Source organism: Oncorhynchus nerka, linkage group LG4 (assembly GCF_034236695.1).
Source record: "Oncorhynchus nerka isolate Pitt River linkage group LG4, Oner_Uvic_2.0, whole genome shotgun sequence".
Taxonomy (NCBI): domain Eukaryota; kingdom Metazoa; phylum Chordata; class Actinopteri; order Salmoniformes; family Salmonidae; genus Oncorhynchus; species Oncorhynchus nerka.
In genome coordinates this window covers 40,903,965-40,924,817 of record NC_088399.1, presented here as the reverse complement: position 1 = coordinate 40,924,817, position 20,853 = coordinate 40,903,965, and the positions used below count along the sequence as shown (strand labels likewise).

General features: G+C 41.7%; 1 protein-coding gene across 6 annotated transcripts; it reads left to right on the top strand.

Moving 5' to 3' along the window:
- The first annotated feature begins 905 nt into the window (after positions 1 to 905).
- On the top strand, positions 906 to 20,408 carry LOC115124563 (E3 ubiquitin-protein ligase NEURL3-like). 6 transcript variants are annotated; one of them, XM_065017528.1, is made up of 6 exons: positions 906 to 1,129; positions 1,302 to 1,411; positions 2,102 to 2,154; positions 14,108 to 14,629; positions 14,738 to 14,920; positions 19,983 to 20,408. In XM_065017528.1, exons 4-6 carry the CDS (start codon positions 14,110 to 14,112, stop codon positions 20,162 to 20,164), a joined length of 885 nt encoding a protein of 294 aa, XP_064873600.1. In that variant the 5' UTR covers positions 906 to 1,129; positions 1,302 to 1,411; positions 2,102 to 2,154; positions 14,108 to 14,109; the 3' UTR covers positions 20,165 to 20,408. The 6 variants fall into 6 exon arrangements, with proteins under 6 accessions (XP_064873600.1, XP_064873599.1, XP_064873598.1 ...); XM_065017527.1 differs by having other exon boundaries at positions 1,286 to 1,411; XM_065017526.1 differs by having other exon boundaries at positions 1,257 to 1,411.
- Positions 20,409 to 20,853: the final 445 nt, after the last annotated feature.

The following is a 20,853-nucleotide window of genomic DNA, read 5'->3' as shown; positions in this document are numbered from 1 at the left end:
TATGTGCTTTCTTGAGCAGGGGGACCTTGCGGGCGCAAGAGTGTTACCAATTGTTTTCTTGGTGACTATGGTCCCAGCTGCCTTGAAATCATTGACAAGATTCTCCCGTGTAGTTCTGGGCTGATTCCTCTCCGTTCTCAGGATCATTGCAACTCCACAAGGTGAGATCTTGCATGGAGCCCCAGGAGATTGTCCCTGACATCCTTGGAGAGCTCTTTGGTCTTGCCCACGGTGGAGAGTTTGGAATCTGATTGATTGATTGCTTCTGTGGACAGGTGTCTTTTATACAGGTAACAAACATCCTTGGAGAGCTCTTTGGTCTTGCCCACGGTGGAGAGTTTGGAATCTGATTGATTGATTGCTTCTGTGGACAGGTGTCTTTTATACAGGTAACAAACTGAGATTAGGAGCACTCCCTTTAAGAGTGTGCTCCTAATCTCAGCTCGTTACCTGTATAAAAGACACCTGGGAGCCAGAAATCTTTCTGATTGAGAGGGGGTCAAATACTTATTTCCCTCACTAAAATGCAAATCAATTTCTAACATTTTTGACATGCGTTTTTCTGGATTTTTTCATTGTTACTCTCACTGTTCAAATAAACCTACCATTAAAATTATAGACTGATCATTTCTTTGTCAGTGGGCAAATGTACAAAATCAGCAGGGGATCAAATACTTTTCCCCCTCACTGTACACAGATGGTTCAAAAGATCCAAGGACAGGGCGTACTGGGTCAGCATTTGTAGTGCAGGAATGTGGGGTGAAAATCAGGGAACAGAGAGCTCAGGACCTCAGACTGGGACGAAAGTTCACCATCCAATAGGACAAAGACCCTAAGCACAAAGTCACGGGGTCTAAATTCTTTCTGAATGCACTGTACATGACAGCTTCTGACCATTAGTGACTCACCACCCTAGCCTGTACTGAGCTCAAAGACAGTTTTATGGGAATTTGTGGAACACACTGTTTGTTTTTAGATTTCTGAGAAAGGCGGTTTTGTTAATGTCTCATTTAGTAGTTTCTTTGCTCTGTCCACAGTGAGAACAAACCAAGGAATGGAGGAATCTGTGTGTTCAATCACAACTGCAATTGACATCATCATCCTGGCCAATGACGGCTGTTTTTCTATGGTATGTAAATCCTAGTGTGTCGCTGTGAGCATTGTGTGTATGTGAGGCCGTCTCTGTGGTGTATGTGTGCAAGTTCGGAACGTGTGGGGCGTTTGGTTGGCAGATGTATAACCCATTATTTGCAAAGATATTAAGTTGATCAAGATTGCCACTCAGTCTTCACGTTGGCCAGATACATGGTGGTCTGCCTGCCTGGGGTTGTCCAGGAGCCATGGTGAAATCCAGCCCCCACATTTGGTTTGAGATATCTGAAGTCAAAGACTGACACCTTGTGGCCAAAAGGTAATACTGCAGCTGCTTTCCTTCCATGTCTCATCCTCAGACTGTTGCCTAAGGGCATTAAAAAGCAGTGGTGGAAAAAGTACCCAATTGTCATATTTGAGTAAAAGTAAAGATACCTTAATAGAAAATGACTCAAGTAAAAGCGAGTCACCCAGTAAAATACTACTTGAGTAAAGTCTAAAAGTATTTGGTTTTAAATGTACTTAATTATCAAAAGTAAATTTAAATTGCTAAAATATACTTAAGTATCAAAAGCAAAAGTATAAATTCCTTATATTAAGCAGATGACAAGATTTTTTATTTAACTCCAACAAACTATTTGTGTTTGAGTCCACCAGATCAGAAGAAGCAGGGATGTTATCTAGTTAAGTGTGTGAATTGGACCATTTTCCTGTCCTGCTAAGCATTCAAAATGTAACAAGTACTTTTGGGTCTTAGGGAAAATGTATGGAGTAAGAAGTACATTATTTTGTTTAGGATTGTGGTGGAGTAAAAGTTGTCAAAAATATAAATAGTAAAGTACAGATACCTAAACAAACTACTTACAGTAAGTAGTACTTTAAAGTATTTTTACTGAAGAACTTTACACCACTGTTAAAAAGCAACAAATCAATTATGGCACAATCTTCTAACGTGGTGCAAACAGTTATTAACATGTTATTCACTTAAAGTTTTTAATTTATTTTTCAGGTTGAGCAACCATGTTGCAGACAACTCAACACCCCATCCTCATCTTCCCAGAGGTGTAGTATGGAAACTTTTCTGATGGATTGAGTGCTGCTCAAATAGAGATGAGCTAAGGCACCTAATGAAAGCTGTACTATAAATTAAATCAAATAGAATTAGTCACGTGCCGAATACAACTGGTGTAGACCTTACAGTGAAATGCTTACTTTAAAACCTTTAACCAACAATGCTGTTTTAAGAAAAAAATAGATACATAAAAACAATAACTGTAACAAATAATTAAAGAGCAAAAATAAAAAATAAAATAACAGTAGCGAGTACAGGGGGTACCGGTACAGAGTCAATGTGAGGGGCACCGGTTAGTCAAGGTTATTGAGGTAGTATGTAATGTAGGTAGAGTTAAAGTGACTGTGCATAGATAATAAACAGAGAGTAGCAGCAGTGTAAAAGGGGGGAGGGGTAAATACAAATAGTCTGGGTAGCCATTTAATTAGCTGTTCAGGAGTCTTATGGCTTGTGGGTAGAAGTTGTTAAGAAGCCTTTTGGACCTAGACTTGGCACACCGGTACAGCTTGCCGTGCGGTAGCAGAGGACAGTCCATGACTAGGGTGGCTGGAATCTTTAACAATTTTTATGGCTTTGCTCTGACACTGCCTGGAATAGAGGTCCTGGATGGCAGGAAGCTTGGCCCCAGTGATGAACTGGGCCGTACACACTACCCTCTGTAGTGCGTTGCAATCAGAGGCCGAGCAGTTGCCATACCAGGCTCTTGATGGTGGAGCTGTAAAACCTTTTGAGGATCTGAGGACCCATGCCACTACCACTAACTTGTGGAGAAGTACAGATCAGGGTTGGGTTATAAAAAAACATCAGAAATGTTGAACATCCCACGGAGTACTAAAACATTTAAAGAATATGGCAACACAACAAACCTGCCAAGAGACGGCTGCCCACAAACTCACGGACAAGGCAAGGAGGGCATTAATCAGACGGGCAACAAAGAGACCAAAGATAACCCTGATGGAGCTTCATAGCAGAGATTGGAGTATCTGTCGATAGGACCACTTTAAGCCGTATACTCCACAGAGCTGGACTTTACAGAAGAGTGGTCAGAAAAAAAGCCATTGCTTAAGAGAAAAATAAGCAAACACATTTGGTGTTTGCCAAAAGGCATGTGGGATACTCCCCAAACATATGGAAGAAGATACTCTGGTCAGATGAGACTAAAATTCAGCTTTTTGGCCATCAATGAAAATGCTATGTCTGGTGCAAACCCAACACCTCTCATCACCCCGAGAACCCTATCCCCACAGTGAAGCATGGTGGTGTCGGCATCATGCTGTGGGGATGTTTTTCATTGACGGTGACTGGGAAACTGGTCAGAATTGAAGGAATGATGGATGGCGCTAAATACAGGGAAATTCTTGAGGGAAACCTGTTTCAGTCTTCCAGAGATTTGAGACTGGTACGGAGGTTCACCTTCCAGCAGGACAATGACCCTAAGCATACTGCTAAAGCAACACTCGAGTGGTTTAAAGGGAAACATTTAAATGTCTTGGAATGTTCTAGTCAAAGCACAGGCCTCAATCCAATTGAGAATCTGTGGTATGACTTAAAGATTACCGTACACCAGCGGAACCCATCCAATTTGAAGGAGCTGGAGCAGTTTTGTCTTTAAAAATGGGCAAAAATCCCAATGGCTAGATGTGCCATGCTTATAGAGACATACCCCAAGAGACTTGCAGCTGTAATTGCTGCAAAAGGTGGCTCTAGAAAGTATTGACTTTGGGGGGGTGAATAGTTATGCATGCTCAAGTTCAGTTTTTTTCTTATTTCTAGTTTTTTTTCACAATAGAAAGTAAAGCAAAACCTTGAGACTTCCTTTTCCTTATATTTCGTGCACCAGCTGTTGTTTACAAATATACATAGACCTCCACCCCTTGCTGTTCTATCCAGCTGAAAAAGTGTAAAACCCGCCAGCAGTATGTTATTAATGTCATCGTTCAGCCACAACTTGGTGAAACATAAGATATTACAGTTTTTAAATATCCCTTTGGTAGGATATACATGCTTGTGGTTCATCTTTTTTATTATCCAGTGATTGTACGTTGGCTAATAGGATCGATGGTATGGGCAGATTACACATTCGCCGTCAGATTCTTACAAGGCACCCAGACCTACATCCCCGATATCTCAGTCTCTAGTCTCTTTCTCCTGCGAATGACGGGGATGAGGGCCTTGTCGAGTGTCTGGAGTAAGTCCTTTGCGTCCCACTCGTTAAAGAAAAAATGGTGGCAGAAACATTATGTACAAAATAAGTTAAAAATAACGCAAAAAAAACATACGCAATAGCACAATTGGTTAGGGGACCATAAAGCAGCAGCCATCTCCTCTGGCGCCATTATCCAAGATTCACGCTGTATTTAAAGATTCACCCTGTGTTGGATCTGTGTAAGTGTGTAATGCCATGGCGTGACTGTTTCCCACTCAGGCACCTGCATCAACCATACCTCAGTGATGATGTTGAAAAAGGGCAGCTTTGAGATCGACATGTTATGCTTGACCTGCTCAGTTTTGTACCACACAACACCAAAACATTTATAACAGATCCAGATAACCTGCTTTTACACTATAATTCAACTATTAGATATTAAATGTTTCTTTTTTTTAAAGGAATAGTTTCACTATATTAAAATGAGAGTTAAATTCACCTATCAGGGTGGCCCCTAAAATGAGGGACAAACATAAATTAATCACTAATAATGTTTTATGTTTTTAGGGTTTTACAATGATGGTGAACATTTTTGGGTTAAATGGATTAAAATAATCCCAGAAGATGGAAAAACATGAGGAAGGACAGATTTTTGGCAATGCTGATTTTTTTTTTGTTGGGGGGGGTCATTTTAGCCGATCTATTCATATAAAAGATTGGATTTATGGAATTTGTCATGTGTCTTACATTAACGGGGACTTTCAGAAAGCAATATTGGTGCACAATTACTACTTAAAATATCAAAGGGACGCAAAAAGCACTCTATCCGTGGAACAACCCATTTATGCATAACGGGAGGCAAGGTTACCAAGCAACAGCAGACCAAAGATACAGATAAATAGGTCTATATCTGTCCCTGTCCTAGATGATAGAGATCATGACATGGAAGACCGTGTTACCAAAGCTCATTATCAAAGCTCATTGAATGTGTTGTATGTGTGGATCCTTTGGTCGTCATAGTTAGGGTCCAGTGGTCTGTCATAATCCCCATGCACTTCTGAGGTAACACCAGGGGCTTCCCCACTCTGCTCCCAGCAGCCCCCTGGTGTAGACAGACTGGGACACACTGCTCCCAGCAGCCCCCTGGTGTAGACAGACTGGGACACACTGCTCCCAGCAGCCCCCTGGTGTAGACAGACTGGGACACACTGCTCCCAGCAGCCCCCTGGTGTAGACAGACTGGGACACACTGCTCCCAGCAGCCCCCTGGTGTAGACAGACTGGGACACACTCTGCTTCCTTCTCCACTTAGTCCGGCGGTTCTGGAACCATACCTGATGGGAGAAGAGAGGTTTTAGTGTGCACTGTAGTTTGTATCAACAGCTGGACTGACCACTACTTAAACAACATTTTGTCTTTGTCATGCAACAAACCCATTTCTGGAACCACTTGTCAGGATAAAATGAGTGTAAGTGTGAAGGACTAAATGATGTTGGGCCATGAAGCAAACAGGTTTACTTGAACTGTAGCCGTCTCAATTTACAGGAAATCGGTATGTGTCATTTCATATCACTAAAGTTCTCTGATGTAATATGGCTCTATTGCCTCTTGTTGATTGGTTAAGATAGTCATGCTGTGTGACTGTGGGCGTAAAATTGAAACTGAAAGGGATGTATATCATTTATTATTAACCTGACTGATACCTGGACAGTCTTATCTGAGCTTGCCGAGGGTGGCCTGTGCTGTAAACCAGTGCATGAAGGGACTCATGTGGTCCGTAGAAACGTGGTCCAGACAGCCACTGGGCAACCAAACCCTGGATTGTTTAGATTCATCTTGAACCCATGTCATCTCTCAGCTGATCATAAGTTGTTGTTTCCCTTCCTTTTCAAAGGGTTGTCATTGATGTCTGTGCTGTAACTCTCTTTCTTATCCAGTTACCACGTTTCCATCCACAGTTTTAATGCAAATAAAGTCATCATATACAGTTGAAGTTGAAAGTTTACATACGTTTACAGTGGGCAGAACAAGTATTTGATACACTGACGATTTTGCAGGTTTTCCTACTTACAAAGCATGTAGAGGTCTGTAATTTCTTATCATAGGTACACTTCAACTGTGAGAGACAGAATCTAAAAATCCAGAATATCACATTGTATGATTTTTAAGTAATTAATTAGCATTTTATTGCATGACATAAGTATTTGATCACCTACCAACCAGTAAGAATTCCGGCTCTCACAGACCTGTTAGTTTTTCTTTAAGAAGCCCTCCTGTTCTCCACTCATTACCTGTATTAACTGCACCTGTTTGAACTCGTTACATGTATAAAAGACACCTGTCCACACACTCAAACAGACTCCAACCTCTCCACAATGGCCAAGACCAGAGAGCTGTGTAAGGACATCAGGGATAAAATTGTAGACCTGCACAAGGCTGGGATGGGCTACAGGACAATAGACAAGCAGCTTGGTGAGAAGGCAACAACTGTTGGCGCAAATATTAGAAAATGGAAGGAGTTCAAGATGACGGTCAATCACCCTCGGTCTGGGGCTCCATGCAAGATCTCACCTTGTGGGGCATCAATGATCATGAGGAAGGTGAGGGATCAGCCCAGAACTACATGGCAGGACCTGGTCAATGACCTGAATAGAGCTGGGACCACAGTCTCAAAGAAACCCATTAGTAACACACTACACCGTCATGGATTAAAATGCTGCAGTGCACGCAAGGTCCCCCTGCTCAAGCCAGCGCATGTCCAGGCCCATCTGAAGTTTGCCAATGACCATCCGGATGATCCAGAGGAGGAATGGGAGAAGGTAATGTGGTCTGACGAGACAAAAATAGAGCTTTTTGGTCTAAACTCCACTCGCCGTGTTTGGAGAAAGAAGAAGGATGAGTACAACCCCAAGAACACCATCCCAACCGTGCAGCATGGAGGTGGAAACATCATTCTTTGGGGATGCTTTTCTGCAAAGGGGACAGAACGACTGCACCGTATTGAGGGGAAGATGGATGGGGCCATATATCACGAGATCTTGGCCAACAATCTCCTTCTCTCAGTAAGAGCGTTGAAGATGGGTCGTGGCTGGGTCTTCCAGCATGACAACAACCCAAAACACACAGCCAGGGCAACTAAGGAGTGGCTCCGTAAGAAGCATTTCAAGGTCCTGGAGTGGCCTAGCCAGTCTCCAGACCTGAACCCAGTAGAAAATCTTTGGAGGGAGCTGAAAGTCCGTATTCCTCAGCGACAGCCCCGAAACCTGAAGGATCTGGAGAAGGTCTGTATAGAGGAGTGGGCCAAAATCCCTGCTGCAGTGTGTGCAAACCTGGTCAAGAACTACAGGAAACGTATGATCTCTGTAATTGCAAACAAAGGTTTCTGTACCAAATATTAAGTTCTGCGTTTCTGATGTATCAAACACTTATGTCATGCAATAAAATGCAAATTCATTACTTAAAAATCATACAATATGATTTTCCGGATGTTTGTTTTAGATTCCGTCTCTCACAGTTGAAGTGTACTTATGATAAAAATTACAGACCTCTATATGCTTTGTAAGTAGGAAAACCTGCAAAATCGGCAGTGTGTCAAATACTTATTCTCCCCACTGTAGGTTGGAGTCAACTACTCCACAAATTTCTAGTTTACAAACTATAGTTTTGGCAAGTCGGTTAGGACATCTACTTTGTGCATGACACAATTCATTCTTGAATTATAAGTGAAATAATCACAATTCCAGTGGGTCAGAAGTTTACATATACTAAGTTGACTGTGCCTTTAAACAGTTTGGAAAATTCCTGAAAATAATGTCATGGCTTTATAAGTTTCTGATAGGCTAATTGACATAATTTTCTTCAATTGGAGGTGTACATGTGGATGTATTTCAAGGACTACCTTCAAACTCAGTGCCTCTGCTTGACATCATGGGAAAATCAAAAGAAATCAGCCAATACCTCAGAAAAAAATGGAGACCTCCACAAGTCTGGTTCACCCTTGGGAGCAATTTCCAAATGCCTTAAGGTACCACGTTCATCAATACAAACAATAGTATGCAAATATAAACACCATGGGACCACGCAGCCGTCATACCGCTCAGGAAGGAGACGCGTTCTGTCTCCTAGAGATTAATATACTGTGGTGCGAAAAGTGCAAATCAATCCCAGAACAACAGGACCTTGTGAAGTTGCTGGAGGAAACAGGTACAAAAGTATCTATATCCAGAGTAAAACGAGTCCTATATCGACGTAACCTGAAAGAGTGCTCAGCGAGGAAGAAGCCACTGCTCCTAAACTGCCGTAGAAAAGCCACTACGGTTTGCAACTGCACATGGGGACAAAGGTCGTACTTTTTGGAGAAATGTTCTCTGGTCTGATGAAACAAAAATAGAACTGTTTGACCATAATGACCATTGTTATGTTTGGAGGAAAAAGGGGGAGGCTTGCAAGCTGAAGAACACCATCCCAACCGTGAAGCACGCAGGTGGCAGCATCATGTTGTGGGGGTGCTTTGCTGCAGGAGGAAGTGGTGCACTTCACAAAATAGATGGCATCATGAGGTAGGAAAATGATGTGGATATATTGAAGCAACATCTCAAGACATCAGTCAGGAAATTAAAGCTTGGTCGCAAATGGGTCTTCCAAATCGACAATGACCCCAAGCATACTTCCAAAGTTGTAGCAAAATGGCTTAAAGACAACAAAGTCAAGGTATTGGAGTGGCCATCACAAAGCCCTGACCTGAAGCCTATAGAAAATATGTGGGCAGAACTGAAAATGCGTGTGCGAGCAAGGAGGCCTACAAACCTGACTCATTTACACCAGCTCTGTCAGGAGGAATGGGACAAAATTGACCCAACTTATTGTGGGAAGCTTGTGGAAGGCCACCCAAACCGTTTGACCCAAGTTAAACAATTTAAAGGCAATGCTACTAATTGATTGTATGTAAACTTCTGACCCACTGGGAATGTGATGAAAGAAATAAAAGCTGAAATCAATAGTTCTCTCTACTATTATTCTGACATTTCACATTCTTAAAATAAAGTGGTGATCCTAGCTAACCTAAGGCAGGGAATTTTTACTAGGATTAAATGTCAGGAATTGTGAAGAACTGAGTTTAAATGTATTTGGCTAAGGTGTATGTAAACTTCTGCCTTCAACTGTATGTATGGCAGGACCAAATCGGGGAGCAAGCCCATATAATGCTTTGTAGGTTAGCAGTAAAACCTTGAAATCAACCCTAGCCTTAACAAGAAGCCAGTGTAGAGAGGCTAACACTGGAGTAATATGAATTATTTTTTGGGTTCTAGTCAAGATTCTAGTAACCGTGTTTCGCACTACCTGAAGTTTATATAGTGCTTTATCCAGGTAGCTGGAGAGTAGAGCATTGCAGTAGACTAACCTAGAAGTGACAAAGCATGGATTGATTTTTCTGCATAATTTTTGGACAACGTTTCTGATTTTTGCAATGTTATTTAGATGGAAAAAAGCTGTCATTGAAATGTTTGTAGTGTTTGTCAAAAGAGAGATCAGAGTCCAGAGTAAAGCCACAGTCCTTTCAGTTTTATTTGAGATGACTGTACAACCATCAAGATTAATTGTCAGATCCGGCATCACCTCTACTTTATTGCAGACATGAAATAAAACAGTTAAAGTATAAATATTGCCAAGTCATTTTGCTAAGCAAAGACAACGTGATATGGGGAGAGTGGGTAGGGGAGGCTGTGTTTTTATGCCACTCCCCCAACCTTTAACTGAAGAGGTTGTGCTGTCTCAAAACAAAACTATACACGCCACACTAAGAAGAGCCAACATCACTGCTGCCTTGCTACTGTATCAGTCCAGTGTGAAGACTCCACGGGAAGAAGCCAACTTCAAGACTGGCAAACCTGAAGAGGATGGAGATTGGTAGGAGCACTGGTAAGAATACAATATGAATATTATTCACATTCCGATGTATTCATCAATATCTGTCTAGACAGATATAACACGTGTACATAAATTAAATTAATTAGAAATGTAGATATAATTAGACATTCAAAATGTAAAATACTATTTGGCAACATTTTGCACAAAAAGTATGTAGTTAACTGATATGCATGCTTTCTAGAGAGTTAAACTGATTATCTGATACTGGCGCTCTGTAGCGTTGTGTTTTTATCAGTGGTGGAAAAAGTACCCAATTCTCATACTTGAGTAAAAGTAAATATACCTTAATAGAAAATGACTCAAGTAAAAGTGAAAAGTAAATATACTTAAGTATAGTTAAGTATAATTTCTGAATGAGTCGTATTTATTTATTATTATTTTATATTTTTTACCCTTTTTCTCCCCAATTTCGTGGTATCCAATTGGTAGTTACAGTCTTGTCTCATCGCTGCAACTCCTGTAATGGACATGCGTCCTCCGAAACCCAATCAAGCCGTACTGGAAGCCAGCCGCACCAATGTGTCGGAGGAAACACCATACACCTGGCGACCATGTCAGCGTACACTGCACCCTGCCCGCTACAGGAGTCACTAGTGCGCGATGGGACATTCTTGCTGGTCAAACCCTCCCCTAACCCAGACGACGCTGGGTCAATTGTGCGCCGCCCCATGGGTCTCCCGGTCAGCTGCGACAGAGCTTGGACTCGAACCCAGAATCTCTACTCGGGAGACCCCTGAGTCTATTTATTCTAAGCCATAAAAAGGGACCTTGACCGAGAGGAGTATGTAGACTATTTCCCGTAATTGAGTAAACAGCTGGGGTTTTCTAAATAAATATATACAACAATTAAAAACAATCCATTGTACAGATTTGATAAATGCATACTTCACAACCAGGATGTGAACAAAGCATCAAAACAACTGCGGTGAATCATTCAAACTATTTCAAAGGTCTTGAAATAACCATGTAAAAACGAACAAAAAAATGGCAACTTTAATATTAAATGGTAACCTGTGAGATTAGGTTAATAACTGGAAAGATTTCCATTGTTGTTTGTGTGTAGATGGTGCAAGTAATGAAATTAACATCCATTTTTAAATTTAATAATTAGGGACCAATTATTAGCGAGTATCTAACAAATGATTTAATGAAAGCCGCAGAGAAATGCACCCAGGTAAATGATACCATACAAGCACATACAGTGGAATGTTTGTGGAGTCATAATATGCTATGTATGGAGTTTAACATCAGTTTCAGTACAGAAAACTTGCTTCCCACGTGATCTTGTTAATCATGTAAAGCAAGGTACAAGGAGGATGTTTCAGAGAAATGGCTTGCTTATAATAATGTCAATAATGTCCTCATTTATATGACTTTTGGACTATGGAAAAAATAGAAGGGTTTAGCACGAGACATATTGACATATAATGAAACTGAAAGATCCATAACATGAGGGTAGTGCGTACGGCCCAGGACATCACTGGGGCTTATGTGCAGTCATAAACTGTTCTCTCTACTACCGCATGGTAAGGGGTACGGAGTGCCAAGTCTAGGACCAAAAGGACCTTTTTTACCCGCAAGCCATAAGACACATGAACAGGTAATCAAATGGCTACCCGGACTATTTGAATTGTGTGCCCCCCCAACCCCTCTTTTACACTGCTGCTACTCTATACCTACATGTACATACTGCCTCAAATAGCCCGACTAACCGGTGTCTGTATGTAGCCTCGCTACCGTTATAGCCTCTCTACTGTTATCTTTCACTGTTTTTAGATTTGATTTCTTTACTTATCTATTGTTTGCCTACAGTTGAAGTCGGAAGTTTACATACACCTTAGCCAAATACATTTAAACTCAAATTTTCACGATTCCTGGCATTTAATCATAGTACAAATTCCCTGTTTTAGGTCAGTTAGGATCACAACGTTATTTGTAGATTGTGAAATGTCAGAAAATAGTAGAGAGAATGATTTCTTTCGGATTTGACATTCCTAGTGGGTCAGAAGTTTACATACACTCAATTAGTATCTGGTAGCATTGCCTTTAAATTGTTTAACTTCAGTCAAACGTTTTGGGTGGCCTTCCACAAGCTTCCCACAATAAGTTGGGTAAATTTCGGCCCATTCCTCCTGACAGAGCTGGTGTAACTGAGTCAGGTGTGTAGACCTCCTTGCTCGCACACGGATTTTCAGTTCTGCCCACATATTTTCTATAGGATTGAGGTCAGGACTTTGTGATGGCCACTCCAATACCTTGACTTTGTTGTCCTTAAGCCATTTTGCCACAACTTTGGAAGTATGCTTGGGGTCATTGTCCATTTGGAAGACCCATTTGCGACCAAGCTTTAACTTCCTGACTGATGTTTTGAGATGTTGCTTCAATATATCCACATCATTTTCCTACCTCATGATGCCATCTATTTTGTGAAGTGCACCACTCCCTCCTGCAGCAAAGCACCCCCACAACATGATGCTGCCACCCCCGTGCTTCACGGTTGGGATGGTGTTCTTCGGTTTGCAAGCGTCCCCCTTTTTCCTCCAAACATAACGATGGTCATTATAGCCAAACAGTTTTCTTTTGTTTCATCAGACCAGAGGACATTTCTCCAAAAAGTACGATATTTGTCCCCATGTGAAATTGCAAACCGTAGTCTGGCTTTTTTTATGGCGGTTTTGGAGCAGTGACTTCTTCCTTACTGAGCGGCCTTTCAGGTTATGTCGATATAGGACTCGTTTTACTGTGGCTATAGATACTTTTGTACCTGTTTCCTCCAGCATCTTCACAAGGTCCTTTAATGATGTTCTGGGATTGATTTGCACTTTTCGATCCAAAATACATTTATCTCTAGGAGACAGAACGCATCTCCTTCCTGAGCGGTATGACGGCTGCGTGGTCCCATGGTGTTTATACTTGCGTACTATTGTTTGTACAGATGAACGTGGTACCTTCAGACGTTTGGAAATTGCTCCCAATGATGAACCAGACTTGTGGAGGTCTACATTTTTTTTCTGAGGTCTTGGCTGATTTCTTTTGATTTTCCCATGATGTCAAACAGAGGCACTGAGTTTGACGGTAGGCCTTGAAATATTTCCACAGGTACACCTCCAATTGACTCAAATGATGTCAATTAGCCTATCAGAACCTTCTAAAGCCATGACATAATTTCCCGGAATTTTCCAAGCTGTTTAAAGGCACAGTCAACTTAGTGTAGGTAAACTTCTGACCCACTGGAATTGTGATACAGTGAGTTTTAAGTGAAATAATCTGTCTGTAAACAATTAGTGGAAAAATGACTTGTGTCATGCACAAAGTAGAAGTCCTAACCGACTTGCCAAAACTATAGTTTGTTAACAAGAAATTTGTGGAGTGGTTGAATTTTATTGACTCAAACCTAAGTGTATGTAAACTTCTGACTTCAACTGTAATATTGTTTTTTTTTACTTAAAATTTGCACCGTTGGTTAGAGCCTGTAAGTAAAGCCTTTCACTGTAAGTATGTATTCGGCGCACGTGACAAATAACTTTGATTTGATGTTCATATTGAAAGATTTACCCATATTTAGCAAATAATGAAACCATAAACGAACGGACATTTCTGCTTAAGTGTAGTCAACACCACGATATAATAATAAAGTTCATGAATATTCTTTACAACACATGAAACATGTTTAAGGTACTAAGCAGATTTAAATCCATAAACTTCGTCTTCCCACATGTTTTGACTTGTCAGCCATCTGCGAGAAAGTTTAAAATGTGTGTTAGCTTTAGGTTTTAAAGGAAGGTAGACTTGCCTGGTAAATAATGTCAGCTGATTGTTAGCAAAACATTATAAAACACAATTAAACAATCTTCCTCCCTCCCCTTTAGAGATGTATCCACCCAATATATGTGGGCGTCACTGTCTGGGGCCCCTGTCCTTCCACAAAGGGGCCTTGGGAACCAATGTGTGGCTGAGTCTGGGAGGTAGACGTGTGGAGAGGGACAGAGAGACCTTCCAGAATGGTCTGACTTTCAGCAGTCGTCCAATCAGGGTCCAGGAGAAGATACATCTGCGGGTGGAATGTTGTGACCAACACTGGCATGGAGCTCTGCGGCTGGGCTTCACCATCATACCCCCCTCCTCCTCTGGGCCCCTCTTCCCTCCTGCTATGGCTATCCCTGACCTCACCACCACCTACGGGTACTGGGCATCCATCGTGCCCTCCAGCCTCATCATCCCAGGTGCAGAGCTCCGCTTCTGGGTGACCCCTCGAGGAATGCTGGTTTACGAGGGGCCAAATGGTTTGAGGTACAAGCTACTGAAGGGGGTGGATGTGACACGCCCCCTGTGGGCCATGATAGATGTCTACGGACAGACCAGAGCTGTGCTCCTATTGGGTGAGGCACATGGTGAATTTCTTGGTTGATAAAGTAGTTTGTACAATCTTTTATTTTTTTTAGATAGTATCACATTAACTCCGACTGATCAGTGCTTTATGTTCTTCCTTCCTTTTTCAGGATCAGAAAAGAAAGACTTATTGAAGTTGCAGATCCGGAGGTCCTGTCCTGTCCCTCCTCCTCCCTCTGTGTCTCATAGGGACAGCTGCATGTGTGTGAACGAGGATCATCCCTGTCGCACCCCTCAGGACTACAGGCTCTCTGCTGACCCTATCACTACCACACAGATAGACCACTCTATAGGTGTGTAACTAACTGCATTATTAAAGCCAGACAGTGCCGGCTCCAGGCATAAGCGACATAAACTGTCTCAGCCAGTAGGGGGTGACCAAAATAAATACATTAATTAATTAATAAAAATTAATTAAAAAATATATATATTTAGGAACTCAGTTGGTGACTCAACTTATTGTTGAGAATTAGAATAGTAGCCTCCCGGGTGGCACAGTGGTTAAGGGCGCTGTACTGTAGCGCCAGCTGTGCCATCAGAGTCCCTGGGTTCGCGCCCAGGCTCTGTCGTAACCGGCAGCGACCGGGAGGTCCGTGGGGCGACGCACAATTGGGTTAGGGAGGGTTGCACGGTGTACCCTCCGACACATTGGTGCGGCTGGCTTCCGGGTTGGATGCGCGCTGTGTTAAGAAGCAGTACGGCTGGTTGGGTTGTGTATCGGAGGACGCATGTAAAAACGGCATACTTGTTCTCTCTGCCCCATGGCAAAATTATATTTGTTATCAAATTGCTAAGCTTTTCTCCACCCAATGGCAACATGTGTAGAATTGTAGAAAGCTTGCTTTAAAACCGCAACCTTTTCTCTACTCCCCATTGAAAAATGTGTAGAATTGCAGGAAATTCATTTTAAAATGTAAATTTTTCTATCCACCTTCAAGAGGGGGCTCCCAAACAAATCTCGCTTAGGGCCCCCCACAAAGGCTAGGGCATTCAGGTTGGCGAGTGTAGATATTTACAAAGTTGATACAGTTGCAGTGACGATTTTAGCATATACAGTGCATTCGAAAAGTATTCAGAGCCCTTGAGTTTTTACACATTTTGTTATGTGACAGCCTTATTCTAAAATGTATTAAATAGTTTTTTCCCTCATCTATTTACACACAATACCCCGTAATGACTAAGCAAAAACAGATTTTTAGAATTTTTTGCAAATGTATTAAAAATCATAACAGAAATCACATTTTACATAAGTATTCAGACCCTTTACTCAGTACTTTGTTGAAGCACCTTTGGCAGTGATTACAGCCTCGAGTCTTCTTGGGTATGACGCTACAAGCTTGGCACACCTGTATTTGGGGAATTTCTCCCATTCTTCTCTGCAGATCCTCTCATGCTCTGTCAGGTTCGATGGGGAGTGTCGCTGCACAGCTATTTTCAGGTCTCTAGAGATGTTTTATTGGGTTCAAGGCTCTGCATGGACCACTCTAGGACATTCAGAGACTTGTCCGGAAGCCACTCCTGCATTGTCTTGGCTGTGTGCTTAAGGTCGTTGTTCTGTTGGAAGGTGAACCTTCGCCCAAGTCTGAGGTCCTGAGCGCTCCGGAAAAGGTTTTCGTCAAGGATCTCTCTGTACCTTGCTCCGTTCATCTTTCTCTTGATCCTGAATAGTCTCCTCGTCCCTTCCACTTAAAAACATCCCCAAAGCATGATGTTGCCACCACCATGCTTCACCGTAAGGATGGAGCCAGGTTTCCTCAAGACGTGACGCTTGGCATTCAGGCCAAAGAGTTCAATCTTGGTTTCATCAGACCAGGGGATCTTGTTTCCTTGATACCTTTTAGGTGTCTTTTGGTCGAACTCCAAGCGGGCTGTCATGTGCCTTTTACTGAAGAGTGGCTTCCATCTGGAGCTCTGTCAGAGTAACCATCGGGTTCTTGGTCACCTGCCTGACCAAGGCCCTTCACTCCCGATTGCTCAGTTTGGCGTGCCAGCTCTAGGAAGAGTCTTGGTGGTTCCAAACTTCTTCCATTTAAGAATGATAGAGGCCACTGTGTTCTTGAAGACTTAAATGCTGCAGACAGTTTTTGTTACCCTTCCCCAGACCTGTGCCTCGACACAATCCTGTTTCAAAGCTCTAGGGACAATTTCTTCGACGTCATGGCTTGGTTTTTGCTCTGACATGCACTTTCAACTGTGGGACCATATATAGACAGGTGTGTGCCTTTCCAAATCATGTCCAATCAGTTGAATTTACCAAAGGTGGACTCCAGTCAAATTGTAGAAAAATCTCAAGGATTATCAATGAAAACAAGCTCAATTTCAAGTCTCATAGCAAAGGGTCTGAATATTTAAGAAAATAAGGTATGTTTTTTACTTTGTGTAAATTATAAATGATTTAAATTAAAACCAGTTTTTTCAATTTGTCATTATGAGGTGTAGCTTGATGAGGAAACACATTAATACATTTTAGAATAAGGTTGTAACATAACAAAATGTGGGGAAAGTCAAGGGGTCTCAATCCCGAATGCAATTTAAATCTTGGTGGGGCAAACTCAAAATCTAAAATAAAATATGTAGATGCCTGCCACCAAAGCCACTATACAAGCCTAAACAATACATTCATTGCACTATAATGGTGACAAATGGTGCCCACACACTGTTAGGGTCTACATAAAGCTGTCCCAACTCCTTTCCACTGCTACAGCTGCCTATCAGTGGAGCCTTGTCTGGCAGCGAAACAGTTCATTCAGCGTCATTTACAGCCTTTAAAAAAAACATAGCTGATATAGCTGACTTGCTAAAACAAATGTGGTTTCTACTGACAATTGAGATGTACAAACTTTGGCATAAGGGGACGACGAGCAGATAAGAGGCAATCCGTAACTTTGACTAAGATATTAATGAGTGAGCTAGGATGGATTTAGTATAACTATTTTGTTCAGCACTTTTGTAATGTACAGTGACAAAATTTAGAACATGGGTCGTTCTTACAGTGTTCTCCCTGTACACCAAGTCAGAACTGTAGGATAAATAAAGGGTGCACATAAGCAGACAATGAAAGCTCTTACAATATTCAATGATTACATTTCTCTAAAACAGGCTATAGGCTACATGTGCACCACCAAGTCAAAACAGTAGGCTAAGTTACGAGGGGAAAAGGGACCAAATTATTAGGGTGAGGCACATGGGCTACCAACAGCTTACTACACACCATACACTTAGTATTACTTTCTTAGCTACAGTATACACATCTGACTGGCATATTACATAATTTAAGCAGCATACAAGCCATTGTTGGACTCACATTGTTGTGCTGTGCTCACTTGAACAGGAAGGTGGCGCAACAATCCTTTGTGGGCATGTCAAAGTCTAGCATTCTCTGGATTTATAATGCTTTCAAGACAACTGGGAACTCTGCGGTAAAAAATCAAGGTCATGACGTCAGTGATCTTCAGGTTGGAGCTCTAGAAAGAGGTCAGAGTTCTCGATATGAAATTCCAAGTTGAATGACCTTTCAAAACATATTTTCCCGGTCTGAGCTCATTTTTTTCCAGAGTTCCCAGTTGTCTTGAACTCACTAAAGTCTGAGATTTCCGAGTTTCCAATGCAGCAGAAGTCATAATGGATTGACAGCATGGCCAATGTTGAATGTTTATCCTTTTAAAATTGGAAAAGAGACCCTTAAACCCAAACTTGGACCACACATCCACTCCACTGAAGAGCAGGCTAGTGATTGCTTTGCAATTCTTGCCGTTAGCCACAGATTCCTTCCAAACCACTCATTGTTGAATTTGCGATTTCCAACTTGTTGTGTAATGTTTATGTCGAATGGCCGATGAGCACCGATATGTTTTTATCTGATTTCTCAATCAATGATTGAAAAGGATTTTCCAGGAGATTATCGACTTGATTCATAAGATTTTGAAAGTATGATGTTGGCATGATCAGTCCAATCAAAGCTACGGTAGATATAACGTGATTTGACGGAATTTTACCTTGGCCAATGACCTTGAGCCTTCTTGGATGGGCACTTCTAATGTAACTCTATGGCTGCATTTCAAACTCATAAAAGACACGCCCTCGTCCACTTACCCTCACCTTTTGCCCTTGGGGGAATCCCCGTCACCATCTTGGACGTCGGTTCAAACTATTAGCCAAACAAGGGAAGTTCGCAAAGTAAGCCCCTCAGCCCTCATTTTTGATTGAGTTTGCGACTGTACAAGTATGTTCACTTTGGGGCCTGAAATGTCCCATAATTCAATTTGCAATGATTGTACATCTGCTATGAAAAGTCAGCCAAAACTTAAAACCTCAACGTTTAATATGGATAAGTCAACATACAAGTGTAATAAAAACAAATGTAAAAAGGTTAGAAATTGTGCTACTAATGCACATGACGGCACAAACACATCTCGTAAAAGTAATGATGTTTTTGTTTGGTTAGCTTTTGGAAATTGTAGAAATAAAATATTTTCCTTCAGAAGTTCCAGCTAGGCAGGCTAACGTTAGTTAGCTAATTAATTTGCTATCATACAGTAGGCGTATATTAATAATTATATAGTTAATATAAGTAAACATGCAATCATAATTGACTGTAGTGCATATTAAGCACCCACAGGCTACAGTGGCTGAAAGCACAATCATCGCACGATGAACGAGTGACGAATTTCCAGGCAAGGTGGTCCATTTTAAAAATCATTCCTTCCTCCCTCGCCCCTTGCCCTGCAAGTGTATACTCATCAGACTTCATGATACGTCATCAGAAGAGTCCACTTAATTTGAGGGCTGAGGGGATAGGGTGTGTCTTTTAAGTGTTTGAATGCAGCCTATTGCAGCACCTAAGAGGCTTGAATTTTCGAGCTCTCCCCATAGATTTGGAGGTGATGTAATGTCACCATGAGTGACAGAACACTGAACCAATCATGGCGCAACAAGAGAACATTACCATTGCATATTTTCCGCTGGCTGCCTCACCAACATATAAAGCACTGAGCTAGGCTGAAACACCTGCAAATTGGAGCTGCCTTAAGAAAGCAAAAAATAGACCATGTTTGTGTACCGCTTCATTAACTTAATCTTTTTATTTTTTATTATTGTTTGCAAACGGATGTGTCACGTATTAACGTCAAAATAACATGCAAAAACAAAAAAAACTTTGTTTTAGCTAAACAGGTGCCCCACCTACCCTGAATGATGGGTCGCCACTTGTGCAGTTGTACAGTTTTATTTCAATGTTAGGATATGGATTTCTGTTGACCTAAAGGAACTGTGGTCTATTTACAATATAGTTTTCTTGGCAGCCTCTTTTGTTGGTGACCGTAAAGTTACTTGCTTTCTATTTCTTCTGCACTGTAGATCGGGACATCGCTGACGATTGCGTGGTCTGTCTATCTGCTAGAGCTTCTGTGGTCCTTCCCTGCGCCCACCGCTGCCTGTGCCTTCGCTGCACCCAGCGGGTCACGGCCGAGTTTGGAAACTGCCCGCTGTGTCGCCAGTCAATCAGATACAGCGACGAGGACAGGGGGATAAAAAATTGACCAACCGATGGGGAAAGGAGGGAGAAAAGCAAAGATGATCTAATCAGCATTATATTAGTTCATAATATTGCAAACATTTCCCTTATGTTCTTTTTTAGATCAACTGTCTATTTTTCACTGTGACTTATGTTATAATGTAGGCATGTATACTACATGTAGGCATGAATACTTGATGAAGAACGTCTCACTGTAGATGTTTTATTTGTCAATGAATCCAAATGTAAATAAATGCACCCAAAATGAAGACCGTTTCTCTTTTATTTGATAACTTTAAATACATAGGCCCAGAGAAATTAGTCAGACAACTAGTCAGACAACGATGTAGCCAACTGAAGAAAAAAATAGTTTATTCTCAAAATGAAAGCATATCAATATTGCTGGTACTACAAACACAGTTTCTATACGAGGCTACATCAGAGATCTTGTGCAACTTCGATGTGCAATATGCAGGTGTCAGGAAGGGTACCACATGAGGGAGGAGGATGTCTTCCCTGTAACACACAGCGTTGAGATTGACAGTGTTCTGCCATGGCCAGTGAAGAACCCGGATCTCAATCCCATTGAGTACGCCTGGGACCTGTTGGATGGAGGGTGAGGGCTAGGGCCATTCCACCCAGAAGTGTCCAGGAACTTGCAGGTGCTTTGGTGGAAAAGTGGGGTAACATCTCACAGCAAGAACTGGCACATCG

Coding starts and splice junctions, on each gene's coding strand:
- LOC115124563 (XM_065017524.1), top strand. CDS start 10,208: ATGGAGATTGGTAGGAGCACTG. Junction 14,630..14,737: donor CCTATTGGGTGAGGCACATG/GTGAATTTCTTG, acceptor TTCCTTTTTCAG/GATCAGAAAAGAAAGACTTA. Junction 14,921..19,982: donor ACAGATAGACCACTCTATAG/GTGTGTAACTAA, acceptor TCTGCACTGTAG/ATCGGGACATCGCTGACGAT.